The 15,959-nt window shown below is 47.9% G+C and overlaps 1 protein-coding gene across 1 annotated transcript in view; it reads right to left on the reverse strand.

Annotated features, from left to right (window-relative positions):
- FNTA (farnesyltransferase, CAAX box, alpha) overlaps positions 1-15,712 on the reverse strand; it is a 97,016-nt gene extending 81,304 nt beyond the window's left edge. Inside the window, exons 1-3 of the mRNA XM_033915481.1 lie at positions 15,489-15,712; positions 10,893-10,978; positions 7,558-7,672 (exon numbers count right to left, since the gene is read on the reverse strand). Of these exons, the coding sequence (XP_033771372.1) occupies positions 7,558-7,672; positions 10,893-10,978; positions 15,489-15,703 (416 nt within the window). The 5' untranslated portion in view covers positions 15,704-15,712. The remainder of the gene's footprint in view (positions 1-7,557; positions 7,673-10,892; positions 10,979-15,488) is intronic.
- Positions 15,713-15,959: the final 247 nt, after the last annotated feature.

The raw sequence follows: 15,959 nt of genomic DNA on the forward strand, positions 1-15,959 counted from the left end.
CATGCAAGTAAAGTGTCTGAAAAAGAAGCCTGAGGTCTAACGTAGAAACCTGCATGCCAAGCTCTGTGGACCACTCACCCCCCAGGATGTTGAGGCATCCCTCCCCTAAATGGTCTCTCCCCATTTTATACCAGGTGGAGATCTTGTTGGAATCAGTAGGTGTGGTGAGAAAAATCAGATCCAGAGGGCCATTTCTCCAACTGTCCCCTCCATGCACGCACCATGGAGTGGAAATAGTGATGAATTTGCAAAAAAGTGTATATGTGTGCAGGAGGAAGGCGCCATGTCGTCCGCATTTGTGCAAAGGAAGGAAATCCCCCACCGCCCAATTCCAGAACATCTCCCACAGTTGTGGAGCGTGCAGTGCGATTTCTCAGACCCGCCAGGCCCTCCACCCCGGAAGCAAAATTAGGATTCCGAAGAAGGGAGAGAAACGGGGATACGGTGGGCGACCTGTTCTGGAGAGATCGCCACCAGCGCCATGCCCGTCTGAAAGGTAGGAGGAAAGGTAGAGCAACCGCAGGGCGATGTTGTGCGCCTCCCTTCCCCGCTCCATGAAGAAAGGAGGAAAAGGACCAAGGCAGACAGCAGTCCTCAAGTAAAGATTCAGGGGAATATCGTCGCGAAGAGACTAGTTGTTCATGAATCCAGCGGAGTAGCGCAGCGACGTTATAGATACGTAGGGCGGGCAGGCCCAAGCCCCCCCGATCCCTGCTCTGAGAGAGTTTGATTGAGTTGACGCGCGCCCTCCTCCCCTTCCACACAAAGGAGCAAATGACGGATTGATAGTTGCGTTCATCCGTGCGGGAAATCCAGACAGGTATAGTCTGTAATGGGTACAGCAATTTTGGAAACAGCACCATTTTCACCAAAGCCACGCGTCCCAAGAGCGAGAGAGGCAACGAGTGCCATTTAAGACAGAGAGATTTGATCCGTCCGATGGTAGCGGAGATATTTGCCTCGTATAACTTGTGCGGGTCTCTATAAAGCATAATACCTAGATACTTCAACTTTCCCGAGGCAATATCCACACCGAGGTCTCTACACCAGAGCTCTGATGGCGAACCCCCCAATAAGAGAGCCTCCGTTTTATCGAAGTTTATTTTCAATCCAGAAAAAATACCGTACGTTCGAATGAGGTACATCAGGGCAGGCATTATCCTATCTGCTTTGTTAACATATAGGAGCATGTCATCAGCGAACATGCTAATACGAAATTCGCTGGAGCCCACCCTAAGTCCCTCCAGCCCCTCATCCCCACGAATTCGAGCTGACAAAGGCTCAAGCGAGAGTAGAAAGAGGAGGGGCGAGAGTGGACAGCCCTGGCGTGTGCCTCTTCCCAAAGGGAAGGGGTTAGAGATCCCCCTGTTCACCAAGAGTTGGGACGTGGGGCGATGATATAAAGCCTTCAACCATTCGAGAAAGTCCCCCTGAATTCCAAATCGGGCAAGCGTCCGGAATAAGTGGGGCCACGAGACCATATCGAACGCTTTTTCTACATCGAGGCTAGTGATGAGCGCTCTGTCGGAAGCGGCTCGGGGGTGTTGTAACACCGCCAGGACCCTTAATAGATTCATGGACGCGTGCCTACCAGGAACGAAGCCGACTTGGTCCTCATGGATAAGTGTAGGTAAGAATTTATTGAGGCGCACCGCCAATATACTAGCCAAAATTTTTACATCCTGGTTAAGAAGAGAGATGGGGCGGTAAAAACCCACGGCGTCAAGTGGCCGCCCAGGCTTTGGGAGAATAATAACATGCGCCCTATTGTGTGTATCCCCAGGGGGAGTGATGGTGCGTAGTCCCATAAAGTATTGTTGTAGAGATGCTAGGGCCGGGGGGGTCCAGTAATTTATAGAATTCAGGGCCAAAGTCGTCGGGGCCCGGTGCCTTGGCCAGCTTAAGCTTCTTGATAGCAACCTGCATTTCCTCTCCCTGGATAGGACCATTGAGAGCAAGGCATTGGTTTTCCGTCAGGGTGGGAAGATGGAGTCCCCGAAAAAACCGATCACTGGCGGCCGCGTCGTAGGGTTGCTCGGCGTATAGGTCGGTGTAAAAGTTCAAACTGCTCCATGACGGCTGAGTGAGTGACATGCATGATGCCTCTGTTGTCTTTGATGGAAGTAAGTGTGACGGGATCTGTGCGGACGTACCAGATTGGCTAGCAATCTCCCCGTTTTATCCCCCCATCGATAGAGTTTGTATTTGTAGCAGTATATGTTACGTCTTGCCCTTTGTTCCAATAGAATATTAAGTTTTTCCTTGACGGTGTGCATGGCATGCTTGGAGGCGTCGTCGAGACGGGAGATATGAAGAGAGCGAAAACTGGCAAGGTCCCGTGACAGTGCCAAGAGTTCCCCGTCCCGCTTCTTATTCAGGGATGCCGTGTAAGCCAGTACGTGGCCTCGCATAACCGCTTTGGCCGCCTCCCAGTAGACAACAGAATCCACATCTGTAACTGAGTTAGTGTCATGGAATTCTGCCCAACGTTTTTGAAAAAAGTCCCGAAACTCTGCATCCTTGTAAAGGAATGGGGACATCCGCCAGATGCGGCTCGCGATCGTGGACCCAAAGTGTAAGTCAAGGCCTAAAAGGGCATGGTCAGAAACTAGTGGAGGTGAAAGGTCTGCCGCCGAAAGGTTCGGAAACAGTGAAGTAGAGATAAGGAAGTAATCAATGCGAGAGTGGGAGGAATGGAGGTGAGAGTAAAAAGAGAAGTCAAGTTCGGTGGGGTGCAGTGTGCGCCACGAGTCCAGCAGTCCCAATTCCTTAACAAGGAAATGTACCCCTCTATTGAAATGGCCCTTTGTCACTGGCTTAGCCGGTCTACGATCCCACTGGGGGTGGGCAACAAAGTTAAAGTCACCACCCAGTATGACCGGTTGAGGCAGAAGGGGTGCCAAATGACCCACCACTGAGGTGAAAAAGGCATGAGAGTAAGTGTTGGGGGCGTAAATATTGCATAAAATTAGAGGTTTGCCCCATAGTTCACCAACTAAAATAATAAACCTCCCTTTGGGGTCATCAATTTGGCTGTGCAAGTGGAAGGGTATGTTCTTATGGATGAGTATAGCCACCCCGCATTTCCGGGTTGTAAATGATGCAGAGTGCACTTGGCCCACCCAACCCCTACGCAGCTTCCCATGCTCTCCTGAGCTCAGATGGGTCTCCTGTAGGAATGCTATGTCCGTGCGTTCGCGCTTAAGATATGCTAAGATTTTTGTACGCTTAATGGGTGAGTGGATCCCATCTATGTTTAATGATTTAACATGCAGTTGTACCATGTAACTGACAGAAATACATAGAAGATGCTGGAAATGACCAGAAAATGAGCGGTAGAGGCCGTCCCAGCCCATGCCCCCACCCACTCATAACATGCTGAGGCCTGTTACTCACATATGAACCTTGACTCAACAGTGGGAAACCCATGCAAATGATCAGACAAACCACAAGCAATACATTCATACAAACCCGAACCACACACACAAGCAGTCCCCCAGACAATCTCACCCAGTCCCCCCTCCTTAGCCCTCCTCTCCCCCTAGCCCCAGCATGGAATTCCATGCTAACCCTAAGGTACAGAAAAATAGAGAACAGAAAACAACTCCGGGCCATGCCCCTAGTTAATAGTAACAGCAAAGCAACAGTTGCACAACAAAAAGTACAGTTAACCTGATTATCATGTCCGGTCTTCAGGGGATCACACAGAGGCATAGAACAATAAGATCGTCCGGTGAATGCCCCTTTAACTCGAGCAGTCCTCGTGCACCCCGCAGCTGTTCAGCTCCGGAAAATGGCACGCTGGGGCGTGCAGAAACCAAAGGGTATGGTGCAACATTAGGGCACCCGCTCATCGAAATGGTAGCGACGGGGCGCCAACATTTTAACAGCCATGGCCATGTGTATCACTGCAACTCAGCAGACTCGTCCGCCCACTAGGAACCGGCAGAGATCCCCCGAGGCCAGCGGTCCTCCGCGGGACGGCGATGCGCTCCCGGACGGCCACAGCTTGTCAGCAAGGGGGAAAAATTTAGATGGAAAGCCAACGTTCAAGGCTCTGGACGCCCCCGCATCCAGCGATAGTCCCATCCGGGGCGCTCCTCAAAAGACCGCTGGTGCATGGTGATCCATCCGCGCCCCCGAGGGCGCTGGAAGCCTCCGAAGATCACATCAACTTCATCCCCCCCAGAGCCTCGCAGAGTCTCCGCAAACCATCAGTGGGTAAAGTTCCATTTGCGCCTTGTATTACAATCAAGAACGCTCGAAGAAATGGGAAGGTAAGTTTTGAAGTAGTCCAAGGTAATATCAGGCAGTCCCAGGCTCCTCACGCAGCGTCGCCGGCAGGCCCTGGATAAACCGCTCTAATTCGGTCGGCGTCTAAGTAGTGAATTTTATTATTGAAGGAGACACGAGCTCTGGCCGGATACCTTTGTGTTGGTAAAGGGTGTTACAATGAGGTGCCATTGCTCGTCGTCGAGAGGACACTTGTGGGGAGAAGTCTTGGAAGATGAGGATCTTCTGCCCCTCGAAAGTAAATCCTGCTCCACACCGAAATCTAGCGAGTACACGCTCTTTTTGGGCAAAGTTAAGAAAGCGTGCGAGAACAGGACGGGGTCGTTGGTCGTTTTCTCTTTGGCTCCCCACCCGGTGAGCTCGCTCGATTTGTATTTTCTCCCCCGTGGCGTCCATCTCCATAATGGTCGGGAGCCACGTTTCCAAGCTGGTGCGGAGGTCCACGTCCCTGATGCCGCTAGGCAGGCCGATTAATCTCAGATTATTTCGGCGGCTCCTATTTTCATGGTCATCCAGGCGTTCAAAGCATGTAATTTTTGCCGTCTCCAGGGCCCGCAAGCGTTCCTCATAGCTTGCAGTTCGATCCTCCTGCTGGGCCACTCTATCCTCCACCCGTTGTAACCGACCCGCATGATTCTCCATTGTTTCCCTGAAATCCTCCATAAACGTCTGGATTTTCGCCAGTTTGTCTTCCATGACGAGGGTGAGAGATTTTGTGAGTTCCTGGACAGCCGCCTCCTGAATTGTGAACATCGGCACCTCATGGCTCTCCGCCATTTTAGAGTCAGTGGGCTTCACCTTCCTGCGGGTGTCCCTCTGTGCCCTCTCCGACATTCCCTGTTCGAATCTCCTCAAATTTCGCTGCGGCAGCCCCCCAGAACTCCGAGAAGGCAGTGGAGGGGAGGTGGTAAAAAATTTTGGTCGAATTTGTGCTTTAAAGTAGGATTTGTGGCAGCATGGCCCGGAGCTGTGCAGAGCTCGGCATCACGTGACCCCCCAAACATGTACTTGCTTTTAAATCACACCTCTGATAACGTGTTGCATTGGGAACTAGAGTTGCGCGGGGACAGAAATCCCACCCATCCCCGCCCGGATCCTCTCCGTCCCCGCAAGGAATTGCCTCCATCCCCGCCCGTCCCCATAAAAAGCAGCAATTACTTCTGACAGGATCATCAATTCCAGTTTCTTTTGTGTTTCCGCTGCTGTTTTCCTTGTGGAATCTTTGGTGGAACCCTTTTGTTTTCTGTTCAGGTAATTAACTTAAACCCCCTCTTTTACTAAGGCTGACGTGTCCATTATATGGATGAACCCAGCTTCCAAAGCCTTCCATCCCCGTGGGAGTCCCGTGGGCCAGAGGGGGATTCCCACGATCCCCGTTCAGACCTCTGTTGGGAACACTACAAGTTTGCATTAACATAGCTCGACATGCGACTCAGAGCATGCCCTAAATGTGCACATGCGCCTGCCACAGGTTTCGGCTCTGTCCCGCTATACAGGTTTTTTGGAGTGGTTTACTTACCTATGTATCTTTCGCCTGAACTTGGACTTAAATTGGATCCTTTGCTATTGTTTGGTTTATATCAGGGCTCTCAAAGTCCCTCCTTGAGGGCCACAATCCAGTCGGGTTTTCAGGATTTCCCCAATGAATATGCATGAGATCTATGTGCATACACTGTTTTTAACGCATATTCATTGGGGAAATCCTGAAAACCCGACTGGATTGTGGCCCTCAAGGAGGGACTTTGAGAGCCCTGGTTTATATTCACTCCAAACCTTGTGCCGTGTGGATATCGTTCCTTTTTGCAAAATACAGTTTTGATGTTGAAGAAAGTTATCTTACTTAACTGGCTCTCTGAGTCCCCCTTTACTCTCTCAATAGAAAAAACAAAACGCTTACGTTGCTCAAGATAGGAACGGCTACATGTTCAGGATTTGGACTCACCCCAGGGACGTCAATTTAAACGCACTTGGCAAGCCTTTTGGCCCACTTTGACCCCCAGGGTGTGAAGCTATCTTTTAAATAGCTAGTAAGTTATTACTGGCCCACACATTCCTCATTTGGAAGCTGTTATTCTTGTGGGGGAGGGCATTACTATATTTGCTTGCTTTGTTCTACTCATTGTACAGTGCTTTTTTTTTTAATTAATAAAATTCCATAAAATATTAAGAGGAACTCCAAAATGCTAGGAAAAGATAAAAAAACAAATCAGCCTGAACATTATGAATGGTGACATGGCCCCGCAGCATCAGTCTAGCCCGAGTATGTGCATAGGAGATACAGTCCACTAGACAGCAAACTCATTAGTCAAGAGCCAAAGATCAGCAGTACAACGATTAAGATTTTTTGAGAGCCAAATTTCTTTTCAAGAACCATGTTTTTAGGAGTCAGTTTAAACTAGCTACTAACATTAAATAAAACCAGATATCATAATAATTTTATTTGTTGACAAAATTAATTTTCTACCTTCTGTCGTTTCTGCTTTAATCATCTTGTCTTCACTCACTTCTTTCTAGCCAGCGTCTGTCCTCTCTCTGTCTTCCACGCAGCATCAGCCCCTTCCATGTCTGCCCTCTCTCCGTTCCATATGGCATCTTCCTTCTTTCTATACTCCTTCCATAAACTGTCTATCTTGGTGCCCCTTCTCTCCTTTGTGCATGATTCATTTCAGCTCTGCCACCTCTATTTTTCTGTCACTACCCCCTCCCCTAAGCTCTGGCATCTCTCTCTTCTTTCCTTCCCACCCCACGGTCTGGCATCTGTCTCCTTCCATTCCCCGATTCCCTGGCATCTCTCCCTCCCCATCCATGCTCTGACATCTCCTCCTTCCTTTTCCCTTGATCTGGCATTCCTCCCTCCCTCCCTCCCTTCCCTCCATGCCCTGGCATACCTCCCTCCCTCCCTTCCCTCCATGCCCTGGCATCTCCTTTCATTCCTTCTTTTCCCTCCAGTTGGGTGCAGCAATTCTCTTCCCCTCTTGTCAACAGCCGCAGCACTCTAAACAGGCTGCTTTGCAGTTCGGCCTTCTGCCGCATCACTGATGACTATCCTAAGTTCAGAGAACATATGATTAACACATTCACAGAGCAGCAAATAATTCAGCTGGCACCCATAAACTTCAAATATAAAGCAAACCATTCTTTGCTAAGATACATAAATATAGTTACAACAAAACATTTGTATCTATTCTAATGCACATAAAACCACGATACAGCATCAATAATACCAAAGCTATGTTTGCATCATTAACGGATTCAATTACTTACCAAACTGTGTAATTTGCTGCATTTAGTTCAATGGCATCACCTGTCAACTTAAAAGCTCTGTCACTTTTTTCATCCCGCTGCAAGACAGCCCGAACGTAATCATACACATCCCGAACTGGAGAGATAACAGCATATTAAACCACTCAGTATAAAAATCAACCATAACCATGCTCCCTACATCTCCTTACCGTATACCACTGTATGTTAGTTCTAACACCAATTGTCAAGCAGTACTGCTCAGGAAAGACAAACATGAAAACAGAGCTAGACTTCCTATTTCTAAATTGTAAGGCTGGAAAGTTTCTACTCACTGCAGACATCTCTAGTACTCTTACTTTAGTTAACTGAACTTCTATATGCAAATCAATACTCTGATACTTAGATCAGCCGAAGCACAGAAAACTGTGGCAAGGTTTCAACATATTAGTGAAGAGCTACCAGCACTCTATAAAACACTAGGGAATGCTGCAAACCAACCTCGAAGTTACAGGGAAATACTTTTAAAACCAACTGGAGGAAATTTTTTTCACACAGAGAATAGTTAAGCTCTGGAACGCATTGACAGAGGATGTGGTAAGAGTAGATAGCGTAGCTGATTTTAAGAAAGGTTTAGACAAGTTCCCTGGAGGAAAAGTTCATAGTCTGTTATTGAGAAATACACAGGGGAAGCCACTGCTTACCCTGTATCGGTAGCATGGAATATTACTACTCCTTGGGTTTTGGCCAGGTACTAATAATCTGGATTGGCCACCATGAGAATGGGCTACTGGGCTTGATGGACCATTGGTCTGACCCAGTAAGGTTATTCTTATGTTCCTAACTGCTATGAGTTACCAGTCCTCCTAAAATAGTCCTCCATGCCCCATCCCCCTCAAAAAGATGCCCTACCATAGTTCTGAATGCACTCATGGCAGAAGAATCCCAGTTCCAATTGACGTAGAGGGTAGGTGTTTAAAAGATAGCCAAACTCAGACTTCAATTTGCTATTTGGGGGTACAAATCCCCCGAGACCTTACGACCCTGTACACCAGCAATATTACCCCATTGCTCCAAAACACCTCACAACATCTACAGAATTGGTCCACTTTTCCCTTATCGGTGGCGGGCCGGGTAGCCCTTTTTAATATGGCGCTCTTTCCCAAATGGTTATATCGCTTTCAGGTTTTACCTCTGCTGCTGTCCCATGCTCATAACATTCGTTTAACGAAAGAGCTACAGTGTTTTCTATGGGGTGGTAAGCGACCACGTATGCCCTTGCTACGGATGTGTCTGCCCAGGGATAGGGGGGGGCTATGGTTTATTAAATGTATGTTGGTATGCTATGGCTTGTCAGATAAGACATATTAATGATTGGTTTAGAGGAATATCTGATTTTTCTGCTACACCACTGGAGTTATCTTTGCTGGCTCCGTTCCATGTGAGCTATTTTCTACATGTGGCGGATTTGAGGATGCGTCCTTTGGTGTCTCACTACCCCATTTTTACGCTGGCCAGAAGGACATGGAGATGGGTCTGTAAAACAGCCAAATTGTCTTTTAGGGTGTCTTTATATTTGCCTATACAGGGCAATGGAGCTTTCCAGCCGGGCATGCAAAATGCCACCTTTCTTAGGTGGCAAGCACAAGATCTACAATATCTTTTTCACCTGTTTTCGGAGGAGGGGAGCCTGGCCACATTTGCCGAGCTGCAACGAACTTTTGACCTACAGGTTAATGATCTCTTCACCTATTACCAGATCCGTCACTATGTTCAGTCCCTCCCAGTGGCTGCCCTTACTGAAGTCTGCAGGGAGGCGCTTTCGGAACTCTTCAGCCTTTCAGCCCAACAGAGGATTCCTCTACGATTTCATATTGTGGGGATCCGGGATTGCCAACCAAGTACGAATCTGGTTATATTAGCGACAGCGTGGGCTGAGGACTTGCATTGCCAGTTGACTGCTCAACAGTTACAACGGGTCCTGAAGAACATTCAGAAGGTGTCACCCAATATTACTCACTGGGAAATGCAATTGAAAATTGTTCTTAGACTTCACATTCCACTGGAACGTGCAGCCCGGATGGGGATTACTGTGTCGCATTCTTGCCCGAAATGCAATCAGGCTCACACATCTTTGAGTCACATGTTTTGGGCCTGCCCCGCAATCCAACAGTTCTGGAGACATCTTGGCCTATATACCACATCGCTTTGGGGAAGGCGATGGCTTCCGCAACCAAGGGCGTTATTTGGATTTTATAATATAGCCTCGCCCAAACCCAGGGGAATGTCAGCATTTATCTCCAGAGCCCTTTTGATGGGGAAAAAAGCCATCCTCACCAACTGGCTCTCACGTGATCCCCCATCATATGCACAATGAAGATCCCTAATGATAGTGCATGCAACACTGGAGAGACGCATGGTGGGAGACTTGACTCTCGGCCCGGGTCGCAAATTTTGTCAGGTGTGGGAGCACTTCTGGCAGGACCTCACACTGCGTGCTCGCAGTAGACTTTTGAATCTTTAAGATTTTATTCCCATTCTCAGCTATTGGACTGGCCATGGATTCTTGGGGAGGGGGGGAGATGGGAGGGGAACTTATTATATTGTTGAAAATGTTATTTCCTGACTGGTACTACTGTTTGTATTTGCTTCTTACTACTGGAATAATAAAAAATCATTTAAACATAAAAGATAGCCAAAAAGGAAGCAAAATTATACCCAAAGGAGGAAGGGCTGCGACTCCCTGGTTGAGCTGCTTCCTCTGCACCCAGAGGTTGCAAGATCAAATCCCAGTTCTGCTCCTTGTGACCCTGGGCAAGTCACTTAATTCTCCAGTGCCCACCACTTTGAACATCAGCTTTGAAATGCCAAAGTGACAAAAAAAAGGTAGTATACAACTCCCCATTCCCTTTCACAAAGGCAGGATTAGCTTAAAGACACTATTGCTCTTGCACTGTATTGCAAGCAGTTTTACTGCAGCCAGCTCAGTGGCAATGCTGTGCACGGTTATTCTGAAGACTTGGCCAGAGTTGATATAGGAAAGTATCCCTGAGAATTGTTCGACAGTGACAGACTTGAAATACTACTAGTCAAATTCTGGAGAAAGCAGTATATTTTGTATTACACTGAAGTCAACAGTAATACAAACTCATGTTTGTCTCCTGTGTCAGGAATCCTTATCTCCAAGATGTGTTTGAACCCTTAGTGTTAAGTGTCTGTCAGTCAAACAGCAGTCCTGAAGAAATACTTTTAGAGGAGACAATGTACTCCTTCCGCATAGCAAGCAATGGAAGTAAACTCCCTATACAGATTGTCTAAAAGTGGGATGTAAGAACATTATTTTTAATACCTGTACTTACATTTTTCACTGTAAATTATTTGAACTACAGGGTTTGGTCCATCATCTTGAGGTACTGGATCAATATCAGTCCATTCTTTTCTATCCCTGCAGATAGAACATTTCATTCAACCATTGCTTTTGTTGTTCCAAAAATATTTTAAAAAGTTCAACCTCTAAATCATGCAAAAAAAACAAACATTACTACACTGGCTTCTACAAAGCTGCAGTAGAGGTTTCCACTGAAGGCCAGCAAGGTAAATGCTCCGATGCTCATAAAATTCTTATAAGCTTTAGAGCGGGGGTGTCCAACCTGCGGCCCTGTGAAGTATTTTGTGCGGCCCTGGTGAGGGCGATTCGGTGTTTTCCTCTGCTGCCCCTGGGTGTTAACCGTCTTGCCGGCTCCCTCCTCTGTCTTGCAGCAGTGTTTGCATGTTTGTGAGGCCCCAGAAACATTTTTTTCAGCCAATGCAGCCCAGGGAAGCCAAAAGGTTGGACACCCCTGCTTTAGAGCATTTACCTCGTAGGCCTGTGGTAGAAACCTCAACCACAGTTTTGTAAAAGGAGCCCCTAGTTCTTGAGAGAACAGAAGGATACACAAATCAATGCTGACTAGGGGGTAGATGCAAAAACTCCAGCATTCCTACGTTTCTACTGGAGAAAAACCAGCTTTGCATGCTGTTAGTATTGAGCATTGGTCACTAAAGGGATCTGAACCTCTTGGGGCATGCCCACAAGAGCTGTATGCATATGCAATAGGCCCCTCCTCACCAAGCTAAAAAAGAATCCCTTGTGGTCCAATGGCTGGGACCCCAGCTCAACATTGGCCTCCTGGCCACACTCCTATTCTGAGGAGGCTGGACAGATGCCTGATCTTCAAAATGGTGGCATCCAGCCCCTGCTCCTGCCTTATGCACCCTGGGCCTATATAAAGAAAGACTGCCTGACCCACTTGGATAACCAGGGTTTGTTTTTTAGCTTAGTGGGGAGGGGGGGGGGGGAGGAGAGAATGTCCACTGGTCTACCAAGAATTTTTTAGCCTAGGGCCAAAGGGTCTGCTAGACTCCAGGGACCACTTGGCTCAGAGAAAGGTTTTGGGGGGGGGGGGGGTTTCCCTGATTTTCATGTTAGAGACTGAGCCAATCAACATTCAGGTATTGACAGGAAATTAAGGTAGAACAGTGCTTCGCAAAATGTGGTACGCGGGCCGCCTGATGGGAGTGCGAGGCCTGGCCGCCACCAGGGATCCCTGCCTGCCCCTTGTTGAAGCCATCGCCGTGGATCTTTCTCTGTCTGCCTGCCCGCTGCACCACCCTCGACCCTGCCACCAAGCCGGAGCCGACACGCTCCATCAGCAGCAACAGGCCAGCAGCTGCCCGCTCACAAGCCTCCCCCCCACCCCCTGTCAAGTCTGACATCGGAGAGAAGGTTCTGGGCCAGCCAATCACTGCCTGGCTGGCCCAGAACTTTCTCTCCAATGTCAGAATTGATGTCGGGGAAAGGCTTGCGAGTCGCTGCACACACTGCCGTGGCCCATCAGAGTTGCTGATGGATGCTACTGATGGAGCCTGTCGGTTCCAGCTTGTTGGCAGGGTCAGCTTCAGGGGTGGTGCAGCAGGAAGGCATCCCCAGTGGCGGCGCAGCTTCAGCGGGGGACAGGCAGGTAACCCCAGCAGCGCCTGCAGTTTCTGTGGATGGTTGACTTCGGAGGGGGGAGGGAGAGGCAAGAACTCGACACATGGGGTACTAACTTAGGATAGAGGGAGGGAATAGAAAGGGAGAATTGATGGGAATGTGTGTGCGAATAAGAGATGGTGCACATAGGGGAAAGGAAAATTAGGCATAGAGAGGAGTGAAGTAGAGATGCATGGGGAATAGAAGGATGAGAGGTAGAATGTTGGATATGGTGATGGAGAGGGCAGACTGAAGGGGATGCAAGGGGAAAAAATGTTGACAGCGACGGAAGGAAAAATGTGGCATTGTGCTGGAGAGGAGCAATAAAAGGAGAAATTGGCATGGGGCTAGTGAGCAGTGGTGAAAAATGCTGCACATGATCTAGGGAGAAATGTTGGATGTGGCAGTAGAGGGGGTGGGAGAGATGCCTGGATCTCTCAAGACAGCTCTAACGTTGGGGGGAGACTTCCGGTCAGCTACGTGTGGCAGGAAAAGACAACGAGTCTCTCAGCTCAAGCTGCCTCCAACCCCTGCTGTTATCTAGACGTGATCATGGGAGGCAAACGTGGGACACAGAAAGTGGGGGGAGGAAGTGCATTTTTGGACACAAAAGGCATGAACTTGGGAGAGAGGATGGAGGAAGGGAGGGAAAGAGATGCCGAGGTGAGGGAGGTAATAGAATGGGAGAATAGGGTGTGGGTGTGTCAGTGAGAGGGAAAGAGATGGTCGTGTACACAGGGAATGGAAGAAAGGAGAATTTTTGGTCATAGTATAGAGAATGACACGGTGACAAAATTCATCACCGTCCCCGCAGATAACCGCAGGAAACCATCTTCATGCCATTCTTTAAGGAAAGAGGGAAGAATCAGAGTATGAATGGCCACAACCACTGACCCGCAAGCTTTGCTTTGAAGAATGCTGGCATAGAAGGACCGAGGTTGAAATAGACACTAGAAAATGACATGGGATTATTTCCCGCAGTTATCCACGGGGACGGGAACGGTGATAAATTTTGTCACCGTGTCATTCTCTAGTCATAGGGAGGGAGGGAGGTACAGATGATAGGGAAGCAAAAAGATAAGACGAGGACCAGCTAGCACGGCTTCAGCAAAGGAAGATATTGCTTGAAGAACTTGCTGCACTTCTTCGAGGGAGTAGGCAGACAGACAAGGGTGACCTGGTCGACATTGTATATCTGGATTTTCAGAAGGCGTTCGACAAGGTTCCGCATGAACGACTACTTTGAAAAATTGCAAGCCATGGAATCGAGGGTGATTAAAAAATGGCTGGCGGATAGAAAACAGAAAGTGGGGGTAAATGGACGATACTCTGACTGGAAAAGCGTCACGAATGGAATGCCGCAGGGTTCGGTGCTTGAACCCGTGCTCTTTAACATATTTATAAATGATCTGGAAATTGGTACGACAAGTGAGGTGATTAAATTTGCAAACATGACAAAGTTATTCAGAGTAGTGAAGACGCAGAAGCGTTGCGAAGACCTGAAATGTGACAAACATGCTCAAGAAATGGCCTGCGACATGGCAAATGAAGTTTAACATGGATAAGTGTAAGGTGATGCATGTCGGTAGCAGGATGTCTGGTGCAGTACTCAGAGACACCCCCCAGGAAAGAGACTTGGGAGTACTGGTTGACAAGTCGATGAAGCCGGCCCCGCAATGTGCGGCGGCGGCAGCAGTGAAAAGGGCAAACAGAATGCTAGGAATGATTAAGAAGGGGATAAAAAAACAGATCAGAGAAGGTTATCATACCACTGTACCAGGCCATAGTACGCCCTCACCTAGAATATTGCATCCAGCACTGGTCGCCATACATAAAGGCCATAGTACTACTCGAAAGGGTCCAGAGAAGAGCGACTAAAATGTTTAAGGGGCTGGAGAAATTCTCCCTTGAAAAGAGAGGGGACATGATCGAAACATTCAAGATACTTAAGAGAATAGACTTAGTAGATAAAGACAGGTTGTTCACCCTCTCCAAGGCAGAGAGAACAAGAGGGCACTCTCTGAAGCTAAAAGGGGATAGATTCCATACAAATGTAAGGAAGTTCTTCTTCACCCAAAGAGTGGTAGAAAACTGGAATGCTCTTCCGGAGGCTATTATAGGGGACAACACCCTCCAGGGATTCAAGACAAAGTTAAACAAGTTCCTGCTGAACCAAAACGTATGCAGGTAAAGCCAATTTTAGTTAAGGTACCATTCTTTGACTTAAGGGCCACACATGAGCAGATTGCTGGGCACGATGAACTACTGGGTTAACCCAGCAGTGGCAATTCTTATGCTCTCAGCAGAGATCCAGAATGCTTCACTTCTGATGGGAATAAATGGGAGGATCCATGATGTAAAACTTTAACCAAAGATAAGGTTTACAGAGCTAGGGCAGAAAATTTTAATTTTGTTTGCTCAACCTGGTCTTGAACCTAGATTCATAGTCTCTCAGGCTACTTTCTTAGCTTATGAAATTGTAAAGTTTTGGCACTTTTAGTCTCGGCATAGATTATGGCTCCTTTATTTCTGCTGAAAAAGAAATGTGAGGATCTGTCAATTAAAAGTTTTATAGTCAGTAAGCTTGGCAGTGCTTTGTCAGCTAAGGCCATATATCTGCTCTGGGGATTTTTATTAAAATGGAAACGGTAATTTCACGAAGAGCTTAAACCATTTTGGCGAGACTAAAAGTGCCAAAACTGGCTATAAAACTTTTGAGAGGTCCGTCATCATTTTGCAAAGCAAACACCTAGCTGTGAAAAAGAGACAGGACGAACGAATTCAGCTACGCACACGTGCTTCGGCACTATTTCTATAGCACGGATAATAACTGTATATTAACACACGCGCATAACGTTCTCTCTGTTCTGTTAAGTTTCTCCACGTTCGGAGCAGCTAAGAGACGAACATCGAATCGGTATATATTAAAATTTGGCGCCGGTACCTGTACAGCACATAAGCCGCAGACTCAGAACCACGCTCCTCTTCCTCCTCTTCTTCTTCCTCCTCCTCCTCTTGTGCTTCCTCTCTACTGGGCTCAAGACTCTCCTCAGAGTCTCCGCGTTGCTCCTCACCTGCGTCCACCAAAATCTCCATCCCGCAGCCCCAAGTTATACCCTCCCACTCTGGGAAAGCGGAAACGGAGTAGCAACGTTGCATCGCGTCACTTCCGTGTTCTGCTGTCACTGTGGAAACCAAAGCCAAGCGCTGTCCTGCTCTAAAGCAAGGAGCTGATTTTCCGCCCCTTTCTTAAGTCACGTGACCAAACGGAATGCATTCGATGCTGTTCTACAACTTTACGATTTTTTTTATTTGGGAGGGGGGAGGTTGTGTGTGTGTGTGTGTGGGGGGGGGTTTCTGATGACGTTTAATGTTTGTTGTTCTCGCGATAGCTTGTACAGTGACGCATCTCCTT

Source organism: Geotrypetes seraphini, chromosome 1 (assembly GCF_902459505.1).
Source record: "Geotrypetes seraphini chromosome 1, aGeoSer1.1, whole genome shotgun sequence".
In the NCBI taxonomy this organism is placed as follows: Eukaryota; Metazoa; Chordata; class Amphibia; order Gymnophiona; family Dermophiidae; genus Geotrypetes; species Geotrypetes seraphini.